General features: G+C 44.1%; 1 protein-coding gene across 1 annotated transcript in view; it reads right to left on the bottom strand.

Annotated features, from left to right (window-relative positions):
- Positions 1–26687, bottom strand: part of Col19a1 (collagen, type XIX, alpha 1) — a 223976-nt gene that overhangs the window by 55115 nt on the left and 142174 nt on the right. Inside the window, exon 14 of the mRNA XM_013032266.1 lies at positions 10126–10179. Coding sequence (XP_012887720.1) covers positions 10126–10179 — 54 coding nt within the window. The remainder of the gene's footprint in view (positions 1–10125; positions 10180–26687) is intronic.

Raw genomic sequence — 26687 nt, 5'->3', positions numbered from 1 at the left:
CCAGAAAAGAGAGAGAAAACTTTCCCCAGGCCTTGAGGAGGAGAGAGAGTAGAAGACAGAAGACAGAATATGGTACAGGCAAAGTCCCTCACAGTTTATCTTGGAAGATAAGAGGATGAATGAACAAACCAAATAGCATCATTATGCCAAGATTAAGCTCTTTGAAAAGGGAATTATGATGGGCTGGGAAGGTGGCTCAGTGGTAGAGTGCTTGCCTCGCAGGCATGAGGCCCTGGGTTTGATTCCTTAGCACCACGTAAGCAGAAAAAGCTGGAAGTGGCGCTGTGGCTCAAGTGGTAGAGTGCTAGCCTTGAGCTGAAGAGCTGAGGAACAGCGCCCAGACCCAGATTTCAGGACCCATGAGCAGCCAAAAAAAAAGGAGGGGAGGAGGGGAATTATGGGCTTGAAAAGTGAAGAAAATGGAGGAAGGAGCATTTGCTAGTTTCATTCCTTGCTACAGGCAACCCCTAGGTCTATAGGAAACAATCAACATGGGCCCACATTTACACCAAGTGTTTCTCAGAAAGACTGTGGCTAATGAACTCTTGTCACAAGAAGCCTTGGCACTGTGCCACTGACACAGGAGACACGGGGTGAGAGGTCAGTGTCTGGCATGGGGGACAGCGCCCAGCATGGGGGACAGTGCTGGCACAAGGGGACGGTGCCTGGCACCGGCTGCTGTAACTCCTGGGCAAATAAATCATGGAACTTCCAGGTAGTGGAGCTGGCTGTGATTGGAAAGACAATCAACAATGAAATAAAAACAGCTAATGTCAGAAAAGAAGTCTCACAGTATTTTGTATTTTATATATTTTTCACATGTCTTTCCCATCAGCTAGCTTTATACAAAGCATCTTAGGTCTGTTTGGATGAATTAATAAGGAAAGCAATTGTTGAGCTGTTAATTTTTCTTTCGTTCCTAGTCAAGATCATGGGAGTTAGTAACTTTCTTGTGAAACTCAGGAGACATGAAGTTTCATATGAATTGGTCCTGCAAATATACAAGCAGAGGAGGAACTTTGACAGTATGGGTGGGAGCAACAGGAGATAGCAGAGGACACGGTAGGGCCTGGCAGGCTCTTTTTGAGCCCTGTGGGTGATAAGGCCCAGACAAAGAACCGTGATGGGGTGGGCCAGTTTAGCATCACAGACATTTTTTCTAGTGAAACCTGAGAGCTTTAGTTGTTGGCCCTCTAAATATAGCGGAACAATCCATAATCCAGAATAGAGCAGAGAAATCAATCACAGAATGACAGGCAGTAAGTCTTTGGTGCTGCACACCAGGCATTCCATCATGGCTTTGTGTGTATTCACTTATTAAATCCTTGTAGCGATGCCACGAGGAATTGTTACTTCTAAGATGAAGAGAAACGAGTTTAACAATTCAGTGGGCCAAGGTTGTGCCATGGGCTGAATGGCAAAGACAGCACCATGGCACTGGTTCTACTAGTTTCACATGAAGGCACACATCCAGGCTAAAGCCACATCTGCAGTGGACACGCGGCATGTGTTTCATGGTCTACTCACCATGCCAAAAGCTTTCACATCAAAAGCAGGGCACTAAGTACTCTAATAAGCCAGTACTGTAGTTGGTACAGGAGGGGAGGAAACGAGCACTTTGCTTCAGCGTTAACTGGTGGAAGTCTCCCATGTTTGCAAACCTCTGCTCTCCGGGCATCATGCCTTCTCTCCACCAATGGCCGGGCCTGAGCATTCCCCCAGCACCGTGGGGTTCACGACACACCTGTGCACACACTGAGAGAGCACTGGTCCAGGACGTGAGGGGTAAATGAGGGGCTTCCCAAAGGGGCTCTGGGAGGCAGTGGGGGAAAAGCAGTAACACATGATCCAGAACGCATGGCCCAGAGAATGCATCCATGTGAACAAGAGATACGAGAGAAGAGCAAGAGTTGTAGGGGGTGGTCAACTCCGCAGCGCTGGGTTGAATTGGGCCTGGGACTTTGGGGATGGTTATTAACCCACTGAGTGCAGCAGTGTCCCAACACGGAATTCACTCCTCATCCACAACCTGGCCTTGCTTTTGAGTTTAACCCTGGGGGCTTGAGGGAGTGTGGCCGGCTCTGTGCAGCTGCTCCCTCGGACATAGCCTACTCTACAAAGCCAGGAGATAGAAGAGCATGAACATTATTCGGACACCTGGGAGATTGATGTGCCCACAAAAGGAACCTCTGGATTTCATAGGATCTGTTCTGCGAGTCACAAAATAGTGCTCCGAGGGCTTCATCTGAAGTGGGGCGCTACTTAGTCAGACGATGAGCATTTATGATGACATTTCATTCTGTTACAAATACTTCAGGTACCATAAATCCCAAGAGATTTACAGCTAAGGATCCACCTGCAGGTAGTTCTTGAAACAAACTCTCTCAGAGGTCTCGTAGTCCATGAGTCAACTCTGAGAAAGGAGAAGTTAAAAACGTGTGGTGCGTGATGGGTCCCCTGGGCAACAAGGTGTGAGACGCATTCCAGACAGATGAGCCGCCCTGTTCTCTGAGGTCTGCACTGAAAGGAACCATTTTAGAAAGGAAAAAATATCCCAGTGTCTTCTCTTAAGCCACAGAAGTTGTGGCTGCACAGATCTGTCGGTGGGATGGCTCTATTTTCTCATTTGGATTGGGTGTGACTGTCACCTGGTGTGGGGGGTCCTGGGGTGTCTCCATTGCACATTGTGGGTGGGGTGGTTGTTTTCTTGTTTGGATTGGGTGTGACTGTCACCTGGTGTGGAGGTCCCAGTGTGTTTCCACTGCATGTTGTTGGTGGGGTGGCTCTGTTTTCTTTTGTTTGGGTTGGGTGCAACTGACACCAAATGTGGGGATCCCAGAATGTCTCTACTGCACACTGTCAGTGGATGGCTGTTTTCTCTTGTTTGGATTAGGTGTGACCGTCACTTGGTGTAGGGGTCCTGGGGTATCTCCACTGCACAGGTCTGTGGGTGGGATGGCTGTTTTCTTGTTTGGATTGGGTGTGACTGTCACTCGGTTGGGAGTCCTGGGGTGTCTCCACTGCACAGAGCAGCCTGTTGCACTGGAGTGAATGTGAGCTGCATGCAGCGTGCGAAGTCGGCTGCTCACCAGCAGTGAGCGTAGGATGTCAGATATACTTGGCTAGAGATGTGGCTTGTGCCTCTAGGCACAGCGACTCCAGAGATAGAGACTAGGAAGAGCTGAGTTTTGAGGCCAACCTGACAGAAAAAGTTCATGGGATGCCACCTGAACAGAAGAGGCTGGGTGTGGTGGCGGGCACCTGCCACCCCAGTTACAGCTCTAAGTGAAAGAGGAGAACTGAGGCCCAGGAGGGCTCAGACACAAGTAAAGACCTCTTTCCAGACCAAAGCAGAAAGGACTAAGGGCACCATTCAGAGGCAGATTATAAAACGACAGGTCCTCACTAGGTAAGGACTGCTCTGGCTGCAGATTTTCAAAGTTTCTCTATGCTTTTTTAGTCCTGGCTTAGCTGCCTTGTAGTTTTCAGCCCATTCACTGTTGTCATGAAGGTCCAAGGACCACAGATCTGCCTTTCCCCCCCACTGTTCTTGGTCATGAACTGCACCTGGGCACCAGTGCGTCGGGTCTCATTGCCCGCTGCTTACTCACCCTCACCCCTAAACCCTCTTCCCTAGCTTTCCTCTTAACAGCATTTTAAATTCCTCTTGATGTTTCTTTTCTTTTCCTCCTCCTCCTTCGTGTGTGTGTATGTGTGTGTGTGTGTGTGTGTGTGTGTGTGTGTGTGTGTGTGTGTGTGTGTGTATGTATTGGTACTGGGGCTTGAATTCAGAGCCTGGGTGCTGTCCCTGAGCTTTTTTGCTCAAGGCTAGCACTCTACCACTTGAGCCCTAACTCCACTTCTAGCTTTTTGCTGGTTAATTGGAGGTAAGAGTTTCACAGACTATTTTTGGCTCAGATCTCAGCCTCCTGAGTAGCTGGGATTACAGGTATGAGCTATGGGTGCTCAGTTGATAACTTTTCTGATGGCTTTTTGAGTCAAGCATGACACTCATGTCTTCTATTAGAAGCTCCTCTGTGAACACATATATACAAATACATGTTGAGTTACACACAATTGCCTCTGGCTCTGTAAGCTTCCAATTAGCTTCTGTAATGGCCTTTGAGATATACACACACACACATATACACACACACACACACACACACACATATATATATGTGCATATCTACGTATATTTACATATGTACATATATGTGTGTATATACACACATATGTGTGTATATATACATATATAAAGTTGCAATAATAAACTTTCTAAAACATGCTAAAAATAGCTTTGCTTTAAGAACAGATAGGAAGTTAGTTACTGGAAAGGCATTTGGGTTCACTTTAAAGAAATATTTCCAATAGTCTAAGGGGCTAGTAGCAAAGGTGGAGGTAATTATTTTTTTCTTTGGTATGAAAAGGTTAATTAGGAAGCCTAAACTGAGTGCAGAAGCAGAGCAGGAGTAGGAGGAGCACACATCAGCACTAGCTTTCTGCTGTGTATCCCATCTGACATAGCTTCACACTAATAACACTACTAGCTCTGTCAGGTGGAGTGAAAACTCCCCAGAGACAGAGCCTTCTAGCCCCTTGTGCCTGCCCCCACCAGAGCCACGGCTCTGTACCCGTTAACCAACAGCAAAGCTTTAGCCAGTTCTAGTCAGAGAGAGTGGAGGGGGTTTGGACTGGATATTCCTCAGACTCTCCTCTGTGGCTTCCAGGAAAGTGCTGTCACTGGTACTGGGCCTGTCTGCATGTGGCCTGTACTGAGCTGTGTAACTGAGTGAACTTGAACATAGAGTTTATGGCTATACAACTAAGCAAACACTCAACATGTGACCTGATTGTTTCCCAAGATTGCACAGTCCCTGGGTGGTCATTGTGAAAAAGGAGTAGAATGCGCTGGGCAGTAATGGCAGTCAATGGGTATAATTAACCACTTCATAAAAGCATATTTGCTAAGTTATGTTCATACACGTTTAACCTTTTGCATACTACTGTGTACCAAGATCATTCTGAAGCTACTTCTTTTTCCCAGCTATCCACCTAACAGGTATTACGTTACTGTATTTGTGAGAGAACAGGACTTCCTGACAGATGTTTTTCATGGCACGCTGGCTAGGAAAATGTTTTCTCCCCCAATGCTGTTGTGCTCATCCAGCCCTAAAATATTTCATTCTCATTTCTCTTCAAGTATGTCCTGCTGTGGGCCAGCCGGCCGGCCAGCAAGGACATATAGAAATAAATAGTGTGCATCCAGTGTTATCTGCAAAAGACCACCGCGCCTTGCCTCAGGATGGACTGCGTCCTGACTCTCGTCCACCCTGGGACTCGAGTAGCAGGAGGACGTTAGCTTACAGGCCCCGCCTCACCTCAACACATTTTCTGTTCACTGTACTGGAGTCTCTCTCTTCCTCTCCTCTTTCCCCCTCCCCCTGCCGTGCTGGGGCTTGAACTCAGGGCCTGCACGCTGTCCCTTGGCTTTTCTGCTCAAGGCTGGTGCCCTACCACTTGAGCCACAGTTCCACTTCAAGCTTTCTTTTCTGGGTAACCAGAGATAGGCATCTCATGAGCCTTTTTTCTTTTCTTCTCCCTTCCTTCCTTCCTTCCTTCCTTTCTTTCGTTCTTTCTTTTCCCTTCCTTCCTGTCTGTCTGTCTTTCTCTCTCTCTCTCTTTCTTTCTCTTCCTTCCTCCCTCCCCCCTCTTCCAAGGCTAGCTTAGAACCGTCATGGTTCTCAGCTTCCTGAGTAGCTAGGATGACCGGCATGAGCCACCGGTGCCTGGCTTCCATACTGCTTTTAAGAACAGCAGCTTAGATGCAACCTGGCCTAGGGCTGAGTGAAGGTAAAAGTCCTGTTACAGAGCCAGAATGGACAAAAATCTCAGGAAGTCAGAAAATGCCTATAATTGCCTATCGCCTCTGTTCATGGAGATCAAGAGATGTCATTAGGAAACAGAATCCAATGCCACTTTTGAAATCTCAGCCTCTGCCTCCCACGCACGTCTCAGCATCCACTCAGTGGACACAGGGGGGCTGGAATCTCAGCTATGTTGACAACAGCTGTTTTGTCTGGGGCTGTAAACCCAGGAGGGACAAGTGGCAATAAAAATAATTAGCTGGTCATATCTCCAATTCTTAAGTCTTCCGTGTTTATAATGTAAAATCTGAGGATACCATCTTGTTTTTAATAAGAAGTGAAAGTACTACTCCCATTGACTGGAGTCAGTGGCATGGGCATTTTCTCTGAGGATATTATCTTGAAAGTTCATGGCCTTTAGTCATTTAATAAACCTAGGGTCCTGCTATAAGGAAAACTAGAAACAAAAGCTCCAATCATATCACGAAAGGAGGTCAGGAGTGTGCACTGGAACCCTATCAAGACACGATTAGCCTCAAACATGCATACAATCACACACAGGACATGTTAATAGAGGTCATCTGCTTCATTCTTGAGTCTAAAATGTATTTTAGAATACTGACTTGTGCTGGGCAGTGGTAGCTAATTCTTGTAATCCTACCCACTTAGGAGGGAGATCTCAGGATTGAGGTCCAAATACAGTCAAGGCAGGATTTGAGACTCTTATCTCCAATGAACCACCAAAAAGCCAGAAATGGAGCTGTGGCTCAAGTGGTAGAGACCAGCCTAGAGTTGAAAAGCTCAGGGACAGTGCCCAGACCCTGAATTCAAGCCCAGTACCAGCACAAAAAGGAAAATGAGGGAGAACTAAGAAGATAGTATGTATTTTCTACAATATTGCTTGCACATTTCACTGTGCATTAATGCTGGAGACTCCTGCCAGGGCTTGTGGTTCCTGGGCATTCAGAGGCCCAGGAACTCAGAACGATTTTCTCCTTAACCATCTCACAAGCTGATGATATTCTATGTGCATTCTACCACAAGATAGCTAGAAAATGCCACAACCCTGAAAAATAAAATGGTGTTGGTTTATAAATTAAGCCTCAAACACAGAACAATGTCCCCAACTGCAACAGTCCTACAGGCCATTCTCTGCCCTGCAGTTCTCAAGTCTGACACCAGGGGGTGCCACCATCCCACATTGTACCGGCCGGGAATCTTCAACCAAATCTGTGACATTCAAACAGCAGCCAGGAGATGGTGCACAAAAACAATACTAGAAAAAGACAATGAAAAGCCTCACCTGCAATAGCAAGAAATAATAGCACATCTTACAATAAATGTGGTTTTTAATGAACACTCCTCACAGAGATAATGGATTGGAAGTTAAGGAATGCACAGCCTCCTGTAATGCAGTCAACCTATCTCATCTCCAGCAGCTTCCCCTTCACCAAAGAAAGCACTGTGATCAGAACTAAGGCATTCCAAGTCCTGAGATGTTCTAACTTTTGTCATAATACAGAAATTAATGGAAGACTGTTTAGAAAAGTTTCTTTTATTAGAGTGCAAAGCATAGGAGGTGGAGATTTAGAGAGTATCTTAATTAATGAAATACCATAGCTCAGCTCATGGATAATCATACCCCACAAGCAAGAAAGAGACCCTAAACCTAAAGGAGAAGAAAATGGTCATTGAGTTATTCAAATTCAGTGTTATTTATTATTATTGTGTGCATGCATGCATGTGTGTGTGTGCATGTACATGCATGCACACCAGTCCTAGGAATTGAACTCAGGGCCTTGGTGATAATCTTGAGCTTTTTTGCTCAAGGCTAGCTAGTTCTCTATGACTTGAGCTACAGCTCCACTTCTAGCTTTTTGGTGGTTTATGGGAGACAAGAGTCTCATGGACTCTTGCCTGGGCTGGCTTCTAACCATGATCCTCATATCTCAGCCTCTTGAGAAGCTAGGGTTACAGGAGTAAGCCACGCACCAATGTCATGGCTAGTTGGAAATAAATGTTAAAGCTCTTCAAGTAGGATTTACATATATAGAAGAAGTATTTCATATTTAGAGGGTTTACTTAAGGAATCCATGGATAAACATTCCAATTTTTGTCAACTGGATTTTGAGAAATTTGTAAAGGTGAAAAATGTTGGTGATTTCTATTGGACATGTCAGACAATCGTCTTCTGCCTAAAATGTTAATGAGTGTTTAAAACACTTGCAGAGGCTTTGCACACAGAAGGGACGTTCTCAGCATACTTGGCATGGGGAAGGTCGCGCTGTTATTTCTAACTTACAGAGAAGGTCAGGGAGGCAGGCAAATGTCCAGGGGAATGATCCAGAAGGGCCCTCAAAGGGATTCATTTTCTCACCACCATCACATACTTTCTCGTTGTCCTAGGCTAGGACAATGCCATAAATTGCCATCTAAAATTCAAATGATTCTTTGTGTAGGATCCCAGTCACATCATAAACAGACAGTTGCTACTTACCTGGGTCTAGGAGGTCAGCTAGGTTCAGGGATCAAGTCCTGGGTCTTATTTCTAGAAGCCTTAGTTATGTAGTCTTGAGCACGTTTTGTGGTATCTCTAAGCACCACACACCCAATTATAAAGTGAGAACAATTTCTGCTTGTCCAGAGAGTTCTGAGGGTTTCACGAACCACTGGACATAGCTAACACAGAACGAGGCATGGGATAAATGCACTCAGCTTTAATCCATCCCACTTCTGAATGTTATGTCCTTCCTAAGCAAGTTGCTTTCTGCCTTAAATTCTGATTTCTTTTCAAGGGTCTCATTAATCTGCAACATCTCTCCTTAATGTTTCTCCCAGATGTTATGTGTTGGAGATGCAATTTCAAAATATGGGAAAGGTGCTTGGAGGTGGGGCTTTGGGAAGTGATTAGGTTAGATGACTTCATGGGAGTGAAGTCCTGTGATGCAGTTTGTGTTTCCCGGAGCAGGCCTGCTCTGCCGGCCCAGAGACCTCGCCCCCACCGCAGCCCACTAGGTCTCAGGAGGGCACTGACCTCCTGGGCTGGCCAGGTGGATAAGGGACTAGTTTTATAAAGTGCCCACTCTGTGCAATCAGCCACATCCACAGAAAACAGACTTGCAAGAACAGATGCAGGAGGTATTTGGGAGAATCTGGGAGGCTTTCCTTCTGTATAGACAAATTCTGCTTTTTAACAGAAAAGTGGATTGGTATTTCATGAAAATACATTTAGCATTGGGGCTTGTAGCCTGCCCTGTAGCCACTTTATTTGTTCCTGAATTCCAAGCATTCTGATTAAGAATAATTTTATTATATGCAGATTACATTTGTGTAAATGGCAACTAAGCCTTCCCTAAATCCAAAAATTTTCCCTAAAGATGAAATTTCTATTAGATAGTGGAGAGCTAATTTTGAGTAATATATCTATAGTTCTATGTTTATCTAGTTATATGTGTAAAATTATAGTTATAGTTAAAAATATATATATAATCTTTCATGAAACTGACTCAAAGACAACTTAAAATTATTTTTGGTAAATATTCTCTTATTTTTGTTCCATAGGACAGTTAATATTTCATGTATTGTCCTCTCTCTGTTTCTCTCTTTCTCTCTCCCTCTCTCTCTCTCACACACACACATAAACAGACAGACATACGCACACCTTATTAGTTAATGGAAAGTTGTAGAAAGTTTTTTTTTTTTTGCAAACAACTTGGCTTTTTGGTACACAAATTTCTTAAGAAATTGGGAAGCTATAAATTTGGCCTCAGAACAAAGAGTTATAAGATTGTTGAAGCCTTTTAATTACTTTGAATTGCTTTAGGCCCTGAGAGACTTTCCAGTTCATTTCCCTTTCTTTTCATCTTTATTCACACTCCCCTAAATGACAGCATGCCTTTGATTTAGAGAACACTTCCCAATCCCCAAAGGAAGAGTGCTCTCCTGAGGCCCTGGACAAAGTCACGCTGGGAGCCAAGCCTCTGAGCCTCCAGAGAGCTGCCTTTCCTTGCTATCTTCCAGCTATTCTAAGTTTTATCTCTCTGAGCTTTCCTCAACATGAACTGCTCCATACATGGTGTTAAAATTAGGAAATGTTCCCTCGTTGGGAGCACACAATATCTAATTCCTATCTGTAGGAACGTGGGAAGCTCTCCATCAAGCACAGAAAGCCAATTTTGTAGATGATTCTGAAGAGCAGTCCCTAGGGAACACAGAAATGGGCACAGACTCAGGCATGGCCACTCCACACTTTACTCACGGGGGGTCCTGGGGGTCCCGGCTTTCCCGGGGGTCCTGTTTTGCCTCGTCTTCCCTAGAAAAAGAAGAAAACATAATAAATTCACTGATTTAATTTCATTTTAATATGTACAACAATATTAGTGGCAATATGGAAGATAGCAAAAAAAAAAAAAAGAAAGAAACACAAGTTAAAGCAAAACCATTCCAGAGGCCATAGGGCTCAGAAACATGAATGAACTGTACAAGTTATGGACAGATCTTCACATCCACGGTGAAAGAGATCTTGTCTTTTGTGGGAAGTTCCGTCCAGTACAAAACATCCGAAAGATGACCCCAAGCCAGCATTTTAGCTGCTAAATCGGTGCCTTCAGATGAAATAGGACATACAATATGCACTAAAAAAATTAATGTGATTTCTCAAAAAGGCATGTGCTCTTTTAATTTCCTAGGAGTTAGCTGAGCATGTATTTGTGTGATAAACATTCTGGATCTTAAATTACTGGTTTAGAACCTCTGGGGCTAGGGCAAAGATGCTGCCTTTTAGAAATACTCCAACTAGGGCTGGGAAGTTGGCTTGGTGGTAGAGTGCTTGCCTTGCATGCATGAAGCCCTGGGTTCAATTCCTCAGCACCACTTAAGCAGAAAAGGTTGGAAGTGGCACTCTGCTCAAGTAGGTAGAGTGCTAGCCTTGAGCTAAAGAGCTGAGGGACAGTGCCCAGGCCCAGAGTACAGGCGCCACAACCGACCAAAAAAAAAAAAAAAAAAGAAAAGAAAAGAAATATTCCAAGTAAATCCCATACCAGCAAAGTTTGGAAGTGTTGTGCTAGAGACTTCATTATACATTATGTCTAAGGTGTGTTAACCAGCATTTTTCTTCCCTTTGGATAAATGAACCCAGAATACATAGTGTCATGCACTAGGATTCATCTTTTTTTAATCTTAACTAATCCAAGTTCACAACCAACTAAATTCCAATTGTAAGGATAGGGAAATAGACTGTGGTAACCTGTTTAAGTAACTGTTATTTTTTTTGTCGGTCATGGGGCTTGAACTTTGCAAGGAGCTGTCCCTGAGCTCTTCAGCTCAAAGCTAGTGCTCTTACCACTTGAGCCACAGCGACACTTCCAGTTTTCTGAGTGGCTTATTGAAGATAAGAGTCTCACGGACTTTCCTACCCGGTCTGGCTTTGAACTGGTACCCTTAGATCTCAGCCTCCTGAGTAGCTAGGAGTGTAGGAATGAGCCACTGGCACCCAGCTTAAGTAATTGTTATTTAAGAACATTTTGTTTAGTTATTTGTTATAAAGTCTTTTTCCAAACTTGGAAGGTAAGCTTAGGTTTAAAAGCATACATTTTGAATGGGAAGCATTTATTACTGCATGTTTCCTAAATATTGTAGTTTTATTTCATGGTTAGTAATCACATTTGATTACCACTTTGATAGAACATTTATACACAATTAAGGCTCAGTGATACTTAAACAGTCTTTTCTATAGGTTTTCCTTTTGAGAAGTACAAATATACACACAGAAAGGCTCCCTTCATTCACTGGCTTCCTTGCTCTCAAAGTGCCAGGTAAAGATGCAAGTTATGTGGGTAGGGTCATTGATCAAGATACATTGGATTCATAAAGTGACATGATGAACTGAAACTCCTATGTACAACTACTTAAAAATAACAGATAATAATTTTGAAGTTATATGCATGCTTACCATTTTCAATTCTTGAAATGTACATTTTTGGAAAAATTAGTCTTTTAGGTCTTTTAGTAAATATAAATTCAATTAGCCTTTGAGGCCTAATCAGTGATAAAGGTTTACTCAGAAGATAGAAGCACTGTAATTTATTAATTCATAAGAGAACAAAGAAACAAAATGCATGTATCTAAGGAGGGGGGTCTTCTTCCATTAAGTATGTGTCAGGTAGTGCCAGAGGGTTAAGTCTGGTTTGTGTTCCCCTATACTCAAAGGACACAGACAGACAAACAACTATTCCAAGTTTATAACCAACAAAAAAACAGATATTGATTTAGGCAAGAAGTGGAGGAAAATAATCAGGCTGTCGATCCAGTTTTATCACAGAGTTAATGTTTATGACACATCGGGTGTCAGATACTGCAAGAAAACATGGAGCTATGTTTTAGAGGAAGAACAAAACCACCTGTCTCAGCATGAAGGCAGAGCTCCCAGATTCCTGTGCCTCTGTACCGGTGCACACTAGTGCCAGCTTCACCACCGCTGGAGGCTGCTGCAGATCCATTTTTCTTTTTAGGCTTGCACTCAGGGCCTTGAGTGCTCATTCAGCTATCCGCTCAAGGCTGGCACCTCACCACCAGTGGAGCCACGCCTCTGCTTCTGGCTTATTGCTGGTTAATTGGAAATACATTTTGAAACATCCTTTACAGAGCATGTGGAGGTTTCTTTCCTAGCTCTGTCCTAGAATGGGGAGGGTGGTCTGGGACTTCGAATCCAGGCCTCAGAGCTTGTGTGGGGGGGTGCTCAGAGCCTGGGGGAAGCCTTGGAGCCTGGGGAGGGTGTCAGAGCCTGGGGAGGAGGGGCCTCAGGGCCGGGGGGGCACAGAACTGGGGGGAGGCCTCGGAACCTGGGGAGGGCCTTGGAGTCTGGGGGTGCTTGGAGCTGGAGAAGACCTGGGGGGGTGGCGAGGAGAGGAGGGGGAGAGGAGGACTGGGAGCAATCCCCATAGCAGGCGAGGGCAGCTGGGGCCATGGACCTTGTAGTCCTGGCTCACCCTGATAGCGTGGTCCCCCCACAGGGAGAGACACCCCCTGGGGTGAACTGTCTCATCTGTGCAGTCTCCTATTCCTCCAAAGACCTTTTCAGTAGGAAGCGGAGCTGCTGCTCACAGCGCAGAATGCTAGCCCTGAGTGAAAATGCTCAGGGACAGTTCCAAGGCCCTCGGTTCAAGCCCTTGTACTGGCATTTAAAAAAATGATGAACCAAAGACCTTTTCATTTACAAACATTACAGAAAAGAAAAGGCCGACTTAATACTAATTGTAACTTTCTGGCTTGGTGAGTTTTCTTATTTAAGTAGTACAACGTGAGGAGTATTTTATTCTTAATCATGACACCCAGGAAATAGGCCCTTACTCTTGTTCTTGGTCTTTCCTCTACGTTGAAGCTCAAGTTGCTCATTTTGAGGCGTCCTCTGTGGGTCTCTGCGGGGTGTCCGCGAGGCTGTGGGGCGATGGAGGGCACAAAGCCTGGATGACAGCTGAGCTGGGACAGGCTGTTCTCCGGGGCCATTTGTTCTAAAGCAACTCTGATGAATTAATCGGCACAAAGCTCCAAATGTAGGCACTGGCTAAGCCAACTCTTTCCTAAAACTGGCACAAAGCACAGAACAGACTGACCCTGATGAGCTCCCTCGGAAACCTCGCAGCACTCAACAGCAGAGTTTCCTGTCTGGCATCGGGGAAAGGTCATTAAGAACAATTTGATCTCAGCCCTGTGGTCTTGGGCCTGACCTGCATCAGAACCCTGCTAAGAGTTTCTGGTTGAGAAGGCCTGGGGTGAGACCCAGGAATCTGCATTTCTCACCAGTCAGGAAATCCTGCAGAACTCCTGTGCCTCACAAACAAGGTTCAGAACCAAAGAGTTAGGTTGGTTTGTGATGATGTGGAACTTTTGAGAAAATATTCACTGTCAAGTTGAGAAGTGCCCGGACCAGAATCTCTGCCATATCATGACAAGATTTCTCTGTTATAAAGTCCTGTTCATACTTGGCCACAGGTTTCTTGAAGGAATGGTTAACAAAGAAAGCCTTACCAGGGGGCTAGGAAGGTGGCTCAGTGGTAGAGCGCTTGCCTTGCATGCCTGAGGCCCTGGGTTCGATTCCTCAGCACCACATAAGCAAAAAGAAAAAAGCCAGAAGTGGTGCTGTGGCTCAAGTGGTAGAGTGCTAGCCTTGAGCTGAGAGCTGAGGGACAGCGCCCAGGCCCAGAGTTCAGGCCCCACGACCAGAACAAAAAAAAAAAAAGAAAGAAAGAAAGCCTTACTACACACTCTCTGATTAGAAAAATAACAGAAAATAACACATGTTGACAAGGACAGCAAATTGGAATTCGGTACCTTGTTGGGTTGGATTCTAAAATGATACAGTGAATGTAGCAAATATCAGTTTCTCAGAAAATGAGAAGTAGAATACTATACGATCTGGAAACACAGTTAGAGACTTCAGGTCTGCAGGACTCAGAGGCTGCTTTCCAGGCTGCACTCCTTCCCTCGAGCCTTCGGGTCTCTAACGGCCAGATGCAGAGGGCGGCGCCACCTCCTACCCATCCCTCTCCCCATGCACTGTCCTTCATAGCTGTGTCTGCCGTAAAGAGGTATCTGCCTAAACAACTAGTAGTATGAGGGAGATTAGCCAAAAATTTACATCCTATCTTTCCTCCCCTTTGGAGGCTTAGGACACCTGCAGTAACTATGAATTTTTGAGACTTACAGAGACATAAACCAACAAACTATTGTCCTCTAGGTTTCACAGTGTCCTGTCCCTGACCACTGGAGTTGTCCTAAAGGTGACAGGCACGCCTCGATGTAGAGGTGACCGTCATTGCTGGATACAGAGGTTATGGCCCCTGCGGCAGCCAACTCCAATTTGCTCTTTGAGTCACTTCTCTCTGAGTCGTGTCTCCCTGCGGGCACAGGTAGCAATAGACCTCTCAGAACCAGCCCTGATGAGCACGGCTGAGGTGTGGGCTGCTGTGTCTGGGACCCTGCTCAGTTCCTCTCCTGACTGATCCCTGGGCCACCATCTGACCCTCAAAGGTGTTGGCATGAGGAAGTTAGCAGACCTGCCCTCTTCCATGTGGCCAAAGCCTCCTCACTGCTCTGAGTCTCTGTGGACCGCTGTGGTGCAGGCAAATGAGTCGGGCTCATTGGGACCCCACAGTCAGGTCTCTGGTAAATTAAAGCAGAGTCAAGAAGAGATATCAATCGGCCCAACCACATTCACACAGCACTGCTCTCAAGATCTAGAGAAGGAATCAATGAAAAAAAGGGGTTGGGAATGTGGCTTATGGTAGAGTGCTTGCCTTGCATGAAGGAAGCCCTGGGTTTGATTCCTCAGTACCACCTAAACCAAAAACACCAGAAGTGGCACTGTGGCTCAAGTAGTAGAGTGCTAGCCTTGAGCAAAAGAAGCTTGGGTTCAGTGCCAAGGCCCTGAGTTCAAGCACCAGGATGGACCAAATAAAAGAAAAAAGCCATCAATAGACAGTGGAAAAACAAAATGTATACACACACAGAAGAAATGTTATTCAGTCTTAAAAAGGACTGAAATTCTGTCTCATGATACACCATGGAAGAAACCTGAGGACATTGTATAAAATACACCAGCCATAGGAAAACAAACACTGTATTATTCCATTTATACGAGGGGTCTATAGTATTTGAATTCACAGTCAGACACCACGTAGCTGTTCCTGGTACTTGGAGGAGGAGTGAAGGGAGGTGACCAGCGGGCAGCTTCTGGTATCTGAAGCTGGAGACACCTGAGGGTCTGTGTCAGCCATAATACCTGAGTGCACTTAGCACTGATAAACCGCACAGTTAAAAATACACATGACAAAGTTTATGGTGTGTGCGCACAATGAAAATCCACCACAATGTCTGGCACTTGGTGACAGCAACAAATGCTAATGCCTTCCCTTCCTGCCTTCTCCCACTTTCTAATTTTTCCATTTTTTTCATATGAAGTATTTGATAATGTCTTACAAAACCTTCTAAAAATTTTATACTCTGAAAGAGTTCACTTAACTCACTGTGATTTGTGCCAGTCCTGGGGCTTGAACTCGGGGTCTACATGCGGTCCCTGAGCTTTATTGCTCACAGCGAGCACTTGAGCCACAGGTTCACTTCTGGATTTTTGCTAGTTATTTGGAGATAAAAGTTTCATGGACTTTCTTGCCCAGTGTGGCTTTGAACTGTGAACCTCAGATCATAGCCTAAGTGGCTAGGGTTACAGGTGTGAGCCACCAGTCTCCTGCTGAGGGTTCTTGATGCTCCATCTGGTGTCATCAGTACCTTGTGGTACATGTATTTTTCTGAAGTATGTTGTATTCAATAGAATTTTTAAAAAATGAAACCAAGAGGCTCTCACAATAGATAATTTTATTTAAACGAGTCAGTGACTTTATCCAGCACATTTGCTATGTTCAAGGCTATAGAGTGTACTATTATCAGGAATAGGAAACTGAGCAATCCCTATTTCAGGAAATGTCATCCACAAGCTTCCACAATAAGAGAGAACATGACCTCTCCAGGATGACGTGCAACCATGGAGCACGTGCACCCTAAATTAGATGCAGGAGTCGTAAACACACGGCCCCTGGGAGCATTAGCAGAGAAGATGGTAAGTGCTGGGCACTTGGTACTTATCTGACAGATGGTCTAGTTGCTGCTGAGAGCAGTGATGAGGATGCAGGCAAGGCATGGATGGAATGCGGCCCCCAACCCACAGAATGAAGCAAGTGTCTAACCAGTCTCTGCATGGCATGGGCCTGTGGACACAGCCGGCTCCCTCCACCATCCCCTGCTCCCTCCTCCACCATTTCCCACTCCCTCCACCCTCCCCTTCCCTCCTCCACCATTCCCGCTCCCACACACCCAGCATCAGTTCTGCCTGAGCCAGGCTGCAAGGAAATGTCAGGGAAGAGGAGACAGGGCCTTGACTGGCACCCGCAGCTGAGCTCCGGGTGTTCATTACGCAGAAACACAGGACAGATGATCTGGGGAAATATAGGGCTCTTTTCTTACATCGTGAAACAGAAGTAAGATTTCTGATGTTGTCAAGGCTTACTATATTTTCAGATCTATGATATATGTGAAAAACAGTATATGTGAGGAATGAATGACACATGCAGGAAATACACCGTATCCTAAGTGAATTTTTATATCTTTTTTGGGGGGAGGGTCGTGGGGCTTGAACGCTGGGCCTGGGCACTGTTCCTCAGCTCTTCAGCTCAAGGCTAGCACGCTACCACTACAGCCACAGCACCACTTCTGGTTTTCTGAGTGGTTTATTGGAGGTAAGAGTCTTACAGCCTTTCCTGCCCAGGCTGGCTTTGAACTGCAATCCTCAGATCTCAGCCTCCTGAGTAGCTAGGATGATAAGCATGAGCCACTGGCACCCAGAAATTTTTATATCTTAATGGGTATTTAAAAGTGCATCAATGAGGGCTGGGAAGGTGGCTCAGTGGTAGAGTGCTTGCCTTGCATGCACGAAGCCTTGGGTGTGATTCCTCAGCGCCACATAAGCAGAAAAAAGACGGAAGTGGCACTGTGGCTCAAGTGATAGGGCACTAGCCTTCAGCTGAAGAGCTGAGGGACAGTGCCCAGGCCCAGAGTTTAGGCCTCACTACTGACAAACAAATAAACAAAAAAAGTACATCAATGTCAGCAATGCCAAGTGGCATAGAGGGCCAGCCTGGTGGTCTGTGAGGTGTGGGGCCAGGCATGGCTCCACACAGGCCGTCTGGAACAGGCTCGGAGCTGGGGAGTACCAATCCACACTGCTGCCTTGCATCTGGGTTAGGCTCTTAACATTTCCAAATCTTTCGAGAATTTCTCCATCTTCTCTACCCTTTCCTTGTTTCTTTTGATTTTTCTTTCCCTTTCTTTTGACTCATTTTCTTTCCTTTCCTTTCCCTCTTTCGTTTCCCCATCTTTTCTCTGCAAGGACCCTCAAAGTCAACAACATGGCTTTTCAAATCAGATTAGTTTTTGTGGCATTGCTGCCTAACTTCCCTTCCACTCAGCCACAACTGAGTAAATGATGATGCTGCATTAACACAGAATTACATACAGGCTTTGGTGTAAATATTCAAATCATTCACAATTAAGATAATTGTTCTTTCCTATTATAGTTTGCTTTTCAAGAGTCTTTAATTATCTTTAAGTAGTTGTATAAAGGGGTTTCAGTTCAACAGGTCAGTTTATGAGTATAATGCATCCTGATTCCTGTCACCCTTCCATCCTTCTTCCACATCACTCCCAACCCTATCTCTCCCCCCTCAAGTTAAGAAATGGTTCCATGTTCACAAGTGTGCACTGAGTATTACAACTGCATTTTCCCACCTTCCTCTCTTCATTTATCTTCCTCCACCACAATCTGTTTGTAATTGATATAACATTTGTACATGTTTATGTGACACAGTATGGTGATTTTATTCATATGCACAATGTGTAATGATCGAGTCAGTGTGGTTAGCATGTCCATTTTTCAGACCTTTACTGTTTCTGTGTGTTAGAGGCCTGGTCTTCCAGTTATTTAGGGATCTAAGATGAGTTGCAGTAGGCTCACCCCTCCCATCTAATGCCATTTTGGTCTGGAAGCAGTGCCTCTCTCCCTGCTCTTCCTCCTGCCCTGGCCTCTAGGAATCCCTCTTCTAGTTTGTTTAAAAAATAAAATTTATGCTTTAACTTTCACAATGAGTAAGAAAAAGTGGTATGCTGGTTTTCTCAAAGTCGTGTGTGTGTGTGTGTGTGTGTGTGTGTTGGTCCTAGAATGGAACTCAGAACTCAAGAGTCTAGGCACTGTCTTAGGAGAGCTTTTCTGGTCAAGGCTATCACTTGACCCACACCTCTGCATCTGGATTTTTCTGGTTAACTAGAGATAAAAGTCTCACAGAGTTATCCACCTAGACTTTCTTCTAACCATGACTGTCAGATCTCAGCCTCCTGAGTAGTTAGGATGACAAGCATGAGCCACCAGCATCTGTCTCTATATATGTGTAAAACATTTTTCACCTTACATTTATATTTTACTGAATATAATATCTGTTTTTCTTGCAGAAAAATGGATCGTATCTCCCAGGAGGGATAAAAGAGAAAGTAAGACCTATTTCATCTTTCACCAAGAACTATGGTTTTAAAAAAAAACTGGTACAAGGACATCAATAATTCAGCACACTTGTACTCTCAGTGGGGAAAATGTTCTTGAAACCTGTCAGGATGAATTTTCCCAGGAAAGACCTAATTAGCACTGTCTGAGGCACTTGCCATCACACTGAGAAAACACCACTCCCTGTGGACAGAGTGGTGAACTGGCTTTCAAACATTCACCACTCTTGGTGGATGTACGACTAATGAGAAACCTGTCAGTTGGCTGGTCTAACTCACGTCAAAGACCTTAAAGGGAGAAAACGGATGATTAAACTCACACAGAGAAATACGCAAATACAATTATAATCTCATTTGTACTATGATCAGCCAATAACTTAAGAGTAATTGAGTCCACAGTTTAAACATTTCTTGATATAGGACCCACCAGCTTCTAGTGGCTCACACCTGGAACCCTAGCTATTCAGCTGGCTGAAGATGGAGATTTGAAGCCAGCTGAGGCAGGAAAGTTCATGAGACTCTTATCTCTAACTAACCATCCCCAAATCGGAAGTGGAGCTATGGCACTAATCCTGAGCAAAAACCTGCTTAGGGACAGCACCCAGCACCTGAGGCCCCATGAGCGACCCCCCATATATATTTATATATAGCCATATAAATAAATATATATGGGGCATATATACATATATATATATATATATATATTTATATGACCAAGCAGGATGCTGGTGGTTCATGCCTGTAGGCATAGCTACTCAGAAGGCTAAATATAAGAACTGAAATTCAGAGCTAGCTCAGGGAGACAGATCCCTGAGACTCATATGGTCTTGAGTTCAAGCCTGCGTACCAAAATACATACATACAGACAGACAGACAGAAAGACACACACACACACACACACACACACACACACACACACACACACATACACATATAGGATCCAATCTTCTGAAGACATTCTGGGATAACCAGAGTCTCAAATGCATCCTCTTAAAGAGGGTAATGGCAGAGGAAGAAAACCCTCAAGCTTGCATCATGGCTGAGAAACAAGTAACTGAAAATACACAGGACTGTCAAGAAGCTTATGCCACTATAATCCCCCTTAAATGTTGTAAGATTCTCTAGATCAAAATTCCCGAAGCACATATTAAAGAAACCTAATTTATATCCATCAGGACATATGCACATAAATTTTATTTGATGTCAAAACTTCCAGGGACAAAAAATATCCAAGCACTTGTTATAAAATTTTAACCACTGCACATGGCAATATTCACATCCCTATTGCAATGTTTAGGCTCCAGGTGATGAAACTTTAAATCCTTCAGAATCTTGTATTTGAAATACAAGACGCTGGAATCAATCGCAATCGAAGCTTTAGTGAGAACACACCTGCCAGTGAGGATCACAAAGAGCTGGGGAAACAGATGACAGAAACTCTCCTGTCAATGACAAATATCTGCATGAATGTTCTGCGCAGACTGTATGCTGGTTGCTGGAGACTAAGGAAAGAATGCACATAGTCCTTGCTTTTGAACAGCTTACAGTATTTAGTATTATAGGTACTTAAATATGTTTCACACAAAACTTATTGCTGGCCAGGCTCATGCCTGTCATCCTAGCTACTCAGGAGGCTGAGCTCTGAGGATCATGGTTCAAAGCCAGTCTGAGCAGGAAAGTCTATGAGATATTTATCTCCAATGAGCCACCAAAAAGCCTTAATTGGAGCTGTGTCTCAAGTGGTAGAGCACCAGCCTTGAGCCTAAAAGCTAAGAGAGTGCCAAGGACCTCAGTCAAGCCTCAGGACCTGCACACACACAAAAATATTAAAGCTATTGAAAATGTCCTTCTAAATGAGAATAGTGGGTCTCCATTTTTCTACGAATTGTAAGTTGCCTTACATTTTGACATACACAAAAGGTTATGCCATACTTGGACATACTTTAATAAATGGTATTCCCACTGCTTAGAAAGAAAGAAATTGAGGCAAACAGACAAAACACTATGTCACTGGCTAAACAATTAAAAAAGAAAAGATAGCAAAGACTACACACTGTATTGAAGGGCAGACCACACATGATACCTGAACTCAAGCCCCATGACCAACAACAACAAAAAGGAATAAAACCATACCTGCCTTTATAAAGCCAATAGGCTGGCATGATACCAAGAGGGCGTCGCGTGAAGAGAAATAACCCTAACCAGATCTCTACAACCACTCCTCAACACAGGGGCAGGCCAGCAAGGAGGTGCCCCCACGAAGGTCCACTGCTCCCACTCAGCAGGCCCCAGGCTTCGGGCATGGAGGAGGGCTCGTTCTCCCTGGATCAATTAATCCTAAATGCTGCACTCCACGTTTGGCACTAGGATCCACATGGAACCCGGGCAGAGGGGTCACAGAGGTGATTTTCCCGTATGGGTCTCGTTGTGGTCGGGAGGGCGTGGGCTGGCAGGATGCTGGCAGGGCAGGAGGTCCTAAGATCACCTATGAACTGCTCTCCACAGTTTCAGTAAAACAAGCCACGTGGGTTTCACAGTGGACAAATGAGGGTCCTTATAGTGAAGGCTGACTCTGAGTGAGCGACAGGCCTCACCCTCGGGGCCTCTGCGCCCCTCCACCTGCCATCTCAGCTTGCCATACCTCCTCTCCAGATCCACTGGAAATTCATGCACAAGCTGTGCACTTTCTGCTCCCTCTTCTGAAAAAGAATTCTCCCAAGTTTGCACAGGACTGCCTTCACTTCTGCTCGAAAACCATTTGTGAGCCTGGTGGAAGAGGCTCACACTGTCATTCTAGATACCCAGGAAGCTCAGTTCTGAGGACTGTGGTTTGAAACCAGCCCAGGAGAGGGAGGTCCTGACACTCTTCAATTAACCAACAAAATGCCATAAGTGGAGCTACGGTTCAAGCAGTAGAACAACAGCTTTCAGCAAAAAAGCTAAGAAAAAGTTCAAGCCCCAGCACCAGCATGAAAAAAAAAAAAAGAAGAGAAATATCTCCAAGAAGAAAAACACAGACATACAAAAATTGCAAGATTTTTTATCATACTAGAGAGAAAATTGTCAATTATTTTTTGAGGTGTTCCATTATGAGTTCATTATTGTTCAAGTCTTTCACCCAATAAACAATTTCTAAGCAATCAAAAAATCTTAGCATTGTCCCGTTATTCTTGGCTAGGAAAATCTTACCCAAGAAAAAAATGTCAATTCAATAATAGTAATAATTTATTATGATGTAAAATAATAATAATTATGTTAAATAATAATAAATTATTATTATTTGTTGGTTGTGGGGCTTGAACTCTGGGCCTGCGCACTGTCCCTAAGCTCTCTAAAGCTCAAGGCAAGCACTCTACCACAGCACTACTTCTGGTTTTCTGGTAGTTAACTGGAGATAAGAATCTCTTGGACTTTCCTGCCCAGGTTGGCTTTGAAGTGTGATTCTCAGATCTCAATCTCCTGAGTAGCTAGGATTGTAACAGCAAAGCTCCCTCCCTTCCAATATTTCAAGTTACCCGGCTGAATTTTTAAGACATAAAATTGTGTCTTACATTAGACTTCTTACTAACAGCACAACAAGGGCAAATACTTTTAAAGGAAATGGAAATACAAACTAACGGAGCTGAAATTAAATCTGGGTCTACTGATTCAAAGGATCGCTTTCTTGAGGCTTAAAATAGAGCCTGGATATACGGTGACCTGACATTTTTCAGAACATCAAGGAATGGAAGGAGGAAGAATAAAGTCTCCTCACGAAGCATTTGGAAACCATAGAACATTTTCAGAAGTGTCTTGTCATCCTGTTATAAATAGCTCAGTCCTAAGGTATCACTGGCTTTGCAGGCATTTATCTGAAGTCAAAAAGAGGAAAGGTGCAAACTGTTTTAGCATGCCCTTTGACACACAGATACGTTTGGGGGAGCCAACTACAGTACATTCGTTTTATAAATGGAACTTTACTAACTGGAGAGAAAAGCAAACCCTTATCTTCACCTCCAAACTGCCAAAGAACAGTGGGGCTCCTCAGAGTCAGGGGCCAGGGCCACTAGGAGGCAGATTTGGAACTTACTCACAAAGGAGAAGACCTGGTCCCTATCTGCTGCAGCCTTGTGCTGACACTACCGTTGGGTGGAGCCACAGGATGGATTTCATCTCCCCAGGGGCTGTTGGCTGGCCACACACCTGCACCACTGTGCTGGATGACAAATCCACAAAGTCTCTATGGGGCTCTAAAAATTGCTAAATCTTTCCACAGTTTGGGGACTAGATGGTTTTATTGAGTCTTATAGTTTAAGTTATTATTGTAAGCATATTATAATAATTAGTAACTAGCCAGGTGCTGATGACTCACACCTGTAATCCTAGCTACTCAGGAGGCTGAGATATGAGGACCATTGTTCAAAGCCAGCCCAGGCAGGAAACTCTGTAAGACTCTTATCTCCAAATAACCACCAGAAAACCAGAAGTGGCACTGTGACTCAAGAAGTAGAGCACTTGCCTCGAGCTGAAGAGCTGAGGGATAGCACCCAGGCCCCATGACTGACCAAAAAAAATTTAGTTAATTCTAAATGCTATGTGTAGACTCTGGCTGGCTACTTGACACTTATTTATTCCCAATCATGGCTCTGGGCTTGGTTCTGAAACTGCAGGTCAGATACCTGGAGAGACTCAATAACATTTCCTGAGTCAGACACAGGCTCATCCAGGTCTGCAGGACTCCAGAAGCCATGTCCTTTCAGCTTTCTATCATTAATTAAGAAATCAAGGAACCATATCTCTGTACAAATGGACACTGGTGACTCACAGCTGTAATCCTATCTGCTCAGGAGGCTGAGACCTGAGAGTTGAAGTTGAGAGTCAGCCTGGGCAGGAAAGTCTGTGAGACTAATCTTCAATTAACTAGCAGAAAGCTCAAAGTGGAGTTGTGCTAGCTTTGTGACAAAGCCAACAAGAGGGCAAGAGGTCCTAAGCTCAAGCTCTGGTATCAGCACACACACAAAAGTCTTTTTGTGGTTCTGAAGATACCTTAATATTGTGTATATATGTTACTTGTATTTTCATGGTCTCATTATTTCAATATCCAGTACACAACTGCCAACAAAACGCTATGATTCCATGTGTTTCCATGCATTCACTGAAGTCAATGCATGAACACTCAGACTTCCCTCTCAAACTAGAATCAACAATTTTGGTCTTCATTTCTTTGGACTTATTACCAACGCTGTCTCCCATTAGCTTATATCTACTATGATAATAAGTGAAAAACTTCAGTGAAATGTGCTTTCTCATAGATTAGGGTTAAACTCGAGACAACCCACAGAATGTGAGAAAATCTTCACTAGTTATTCAACAAATAAAGATTCATATGCAGAATTGCAAAGAATGCAAAAATTAAACAACAGAACAAATAATCCCGTTAGTAAATAGGAAAGCAAATGGAACAGACAGTCTGGTAAAAAGAAATACAGCCACTAGGTACACAAAGAAATGCTCAACATCCTTAGTTGTAAAGGAAAGGCAAATCAGAACTGCATTAAGATTCCATCACATTTCAGTCAATGGCAGCCTTTCAGGAAAATCAGTAAAACGACAATGAACACTGGCTAGGGTGACAAGAAACACTCAGGACGGGAAAAAGAACCCCTCAAGGTGGGAATGTAAACTAGCCCAACCACTATGGAACTCAGCATGGAGATTCCCCTACAGCTGGCTGCCTGGCAGTCGGAGCCTGCGATTACACAGCACTCTCAGGCTGGCCCTTCCTTTCCCAGCTATCTTCTTCTTGCTGGTGGTTCAGCTGATTGAATAGACTTGAAATTGAATAGAAAGAAGATGGACTATGGAGATGGGATATGAAGGAGGTAATTAGGAATATTTTAAGTCTTAAGAATAAGAAATTAAAAATGAAAGCCCTAACTAAGTGCAGTGGGAAATTCACCCATTTCTTTTTTAAATTTTGCTTCAGTTTTTCATAAATGAGAAAGTATCTAATAAAACTAAATTTGACACAGTCAAGTCAGGTAAAATGGAATGGAATAACATCATGGTCAGAAGTATAACTTCTGTCTTAGTTATTTTACATCATCCTCTTTTTACTTTGAAAAGATTTTTTATCTCCATGGCAATAATTGCAAAGAAATTTACCACATTTGGCTCCCATATAGTATGAAAAGATTCATAACTCCAGCCACTTATCGACAAGTAGTCACGTCTGAGACACTTCCTAGATAGGAAACATACTTGATTAGCAGGCTCCAGAAATTTTAGATCACTTGAGGAAAAAAATAAATTATATTTTACAGAATGTGTGCAGAGATATAAAAGGTGAGATTGCCCAAAGCAACAAAGATAAGAACAATTTAATTCCAACAATATTTTACTCTAACACGTCTTCTATTATACCAATAAAGTTTTCTAAGAAATGAGATTTGTATTCTAGTTGTCCTCCTCTACATCCTCCTCCAGTTGTCCTCCTTCTTCATCATCATCCTGGGGCTTGAACTCAGGGCCTTGGTGCTGTTCCTTAGCTTTTTTGCTCAAGGTTACCACCTAAGACATAGCTTCACCTTTGGCTTTTTTTTTTGTTAACTGGAGATGAGTCTCCAATTCCAGACTTTCCTCCCTGGGCTAGTTTTGAACTGAGATCCTCATACCTCAGCCTTATGAGTAGCTAAGTTGTAGGCATGAATGCCCACCACATTCTCCAATTCTAAAGATAAACAACTCTCAGTTTTAGTATGAGAACATAGAACAGATCACTTTTTTATTACATAGAGGAAAGACCCTCAATGGCTTTGTAGCCTTGGAGAGCTACTGAATTTTTCTGGGCCTCAGTTTCCCTATCTGATGGACTGGAATGACACTTAATTTCCCTTTGCACTATGAAACATGGCAGTTTGGCATTTCCATCCCATCCTCAGAAGCTCAGCCTCTAGACCTCAGACACAGGGTGTCCCACTTGAAGAAGCCCAGGGATTCTGAGGTTCTTGTCCAGCACAGGACAGCTCTCCCATGCATTAACACAGAGGAGGCTATGTAGATCCACACCATATTTGAGAAAACTATAAAACATTTCTGCTTTGCTAATTCAAACGATCTATGAAGTTATATTGTTAATAAAAATAGTGTCATTTGGTCTTCTATTTAAATAGTGTCTGAACCTCAGTACATTGCAGTTTTTCTATGCAAGAGTCATTGGAACAAACCGTAGCTGATGTTTTCTTTTTCCTCATTTGTGTTTCCTGGTTGGTGGGCCCCTCTGTGTTAGACACACTGCAGATTCCCTCAGCAGATGACATTTCCCACTGTGGAGCCAGCCACACCGGGTTTTGCTGGCCACGATATTTCACTCATCCGTTCTCAGAAAGTCTGGCCACATCTTGTTCTGTCTCTTTCTCACCTGATTTTAGTTAGACTGTGTGAGAAATCATCGCTCAGGATCTGCCCTTCGATTTGTTGTTCCTACCAGGAACAGCACAAGAGGCTCTGCTCTCAGCTCTGCTGCTGCGTGGGTGGGTGTGGGGGGGTGACATTTGCTCACCATTAACACAGTGACTCGACTCATTCCCTCCTTCCTGTCCTGGCCATTGCTTCAGCAGCTGGGTCAGATACAGCTTTGGGGACCTCCCAAATAGGGGGACCTCCCAAACAGGCAAGCAGGGAGAAGGGCATGCTGGGCCATTGTTATTTGCTTAATGTGTTTTTGTGATGGTGTGTGTG

This window comes from Dipodomys ordii, unplaced genomic scaffold, assembly GCF_000151885.1.
Source record: "Dipodomys ordii isolate 6190 unplaced genomic scaffold, Dord_2.0 Scaffold152, whole genome shotgun sequence".
NCBI classification, from domain to species: domain Eukaryota; kingdom Metazoa; phylum Chordata; class Mammalia; order Rodentia; family Heteromyidae; genus Dipodomys; species Dipodomys ordii.
This window is presented reverse-complemented; position numbering and strand designations above follow the sequence as displayed.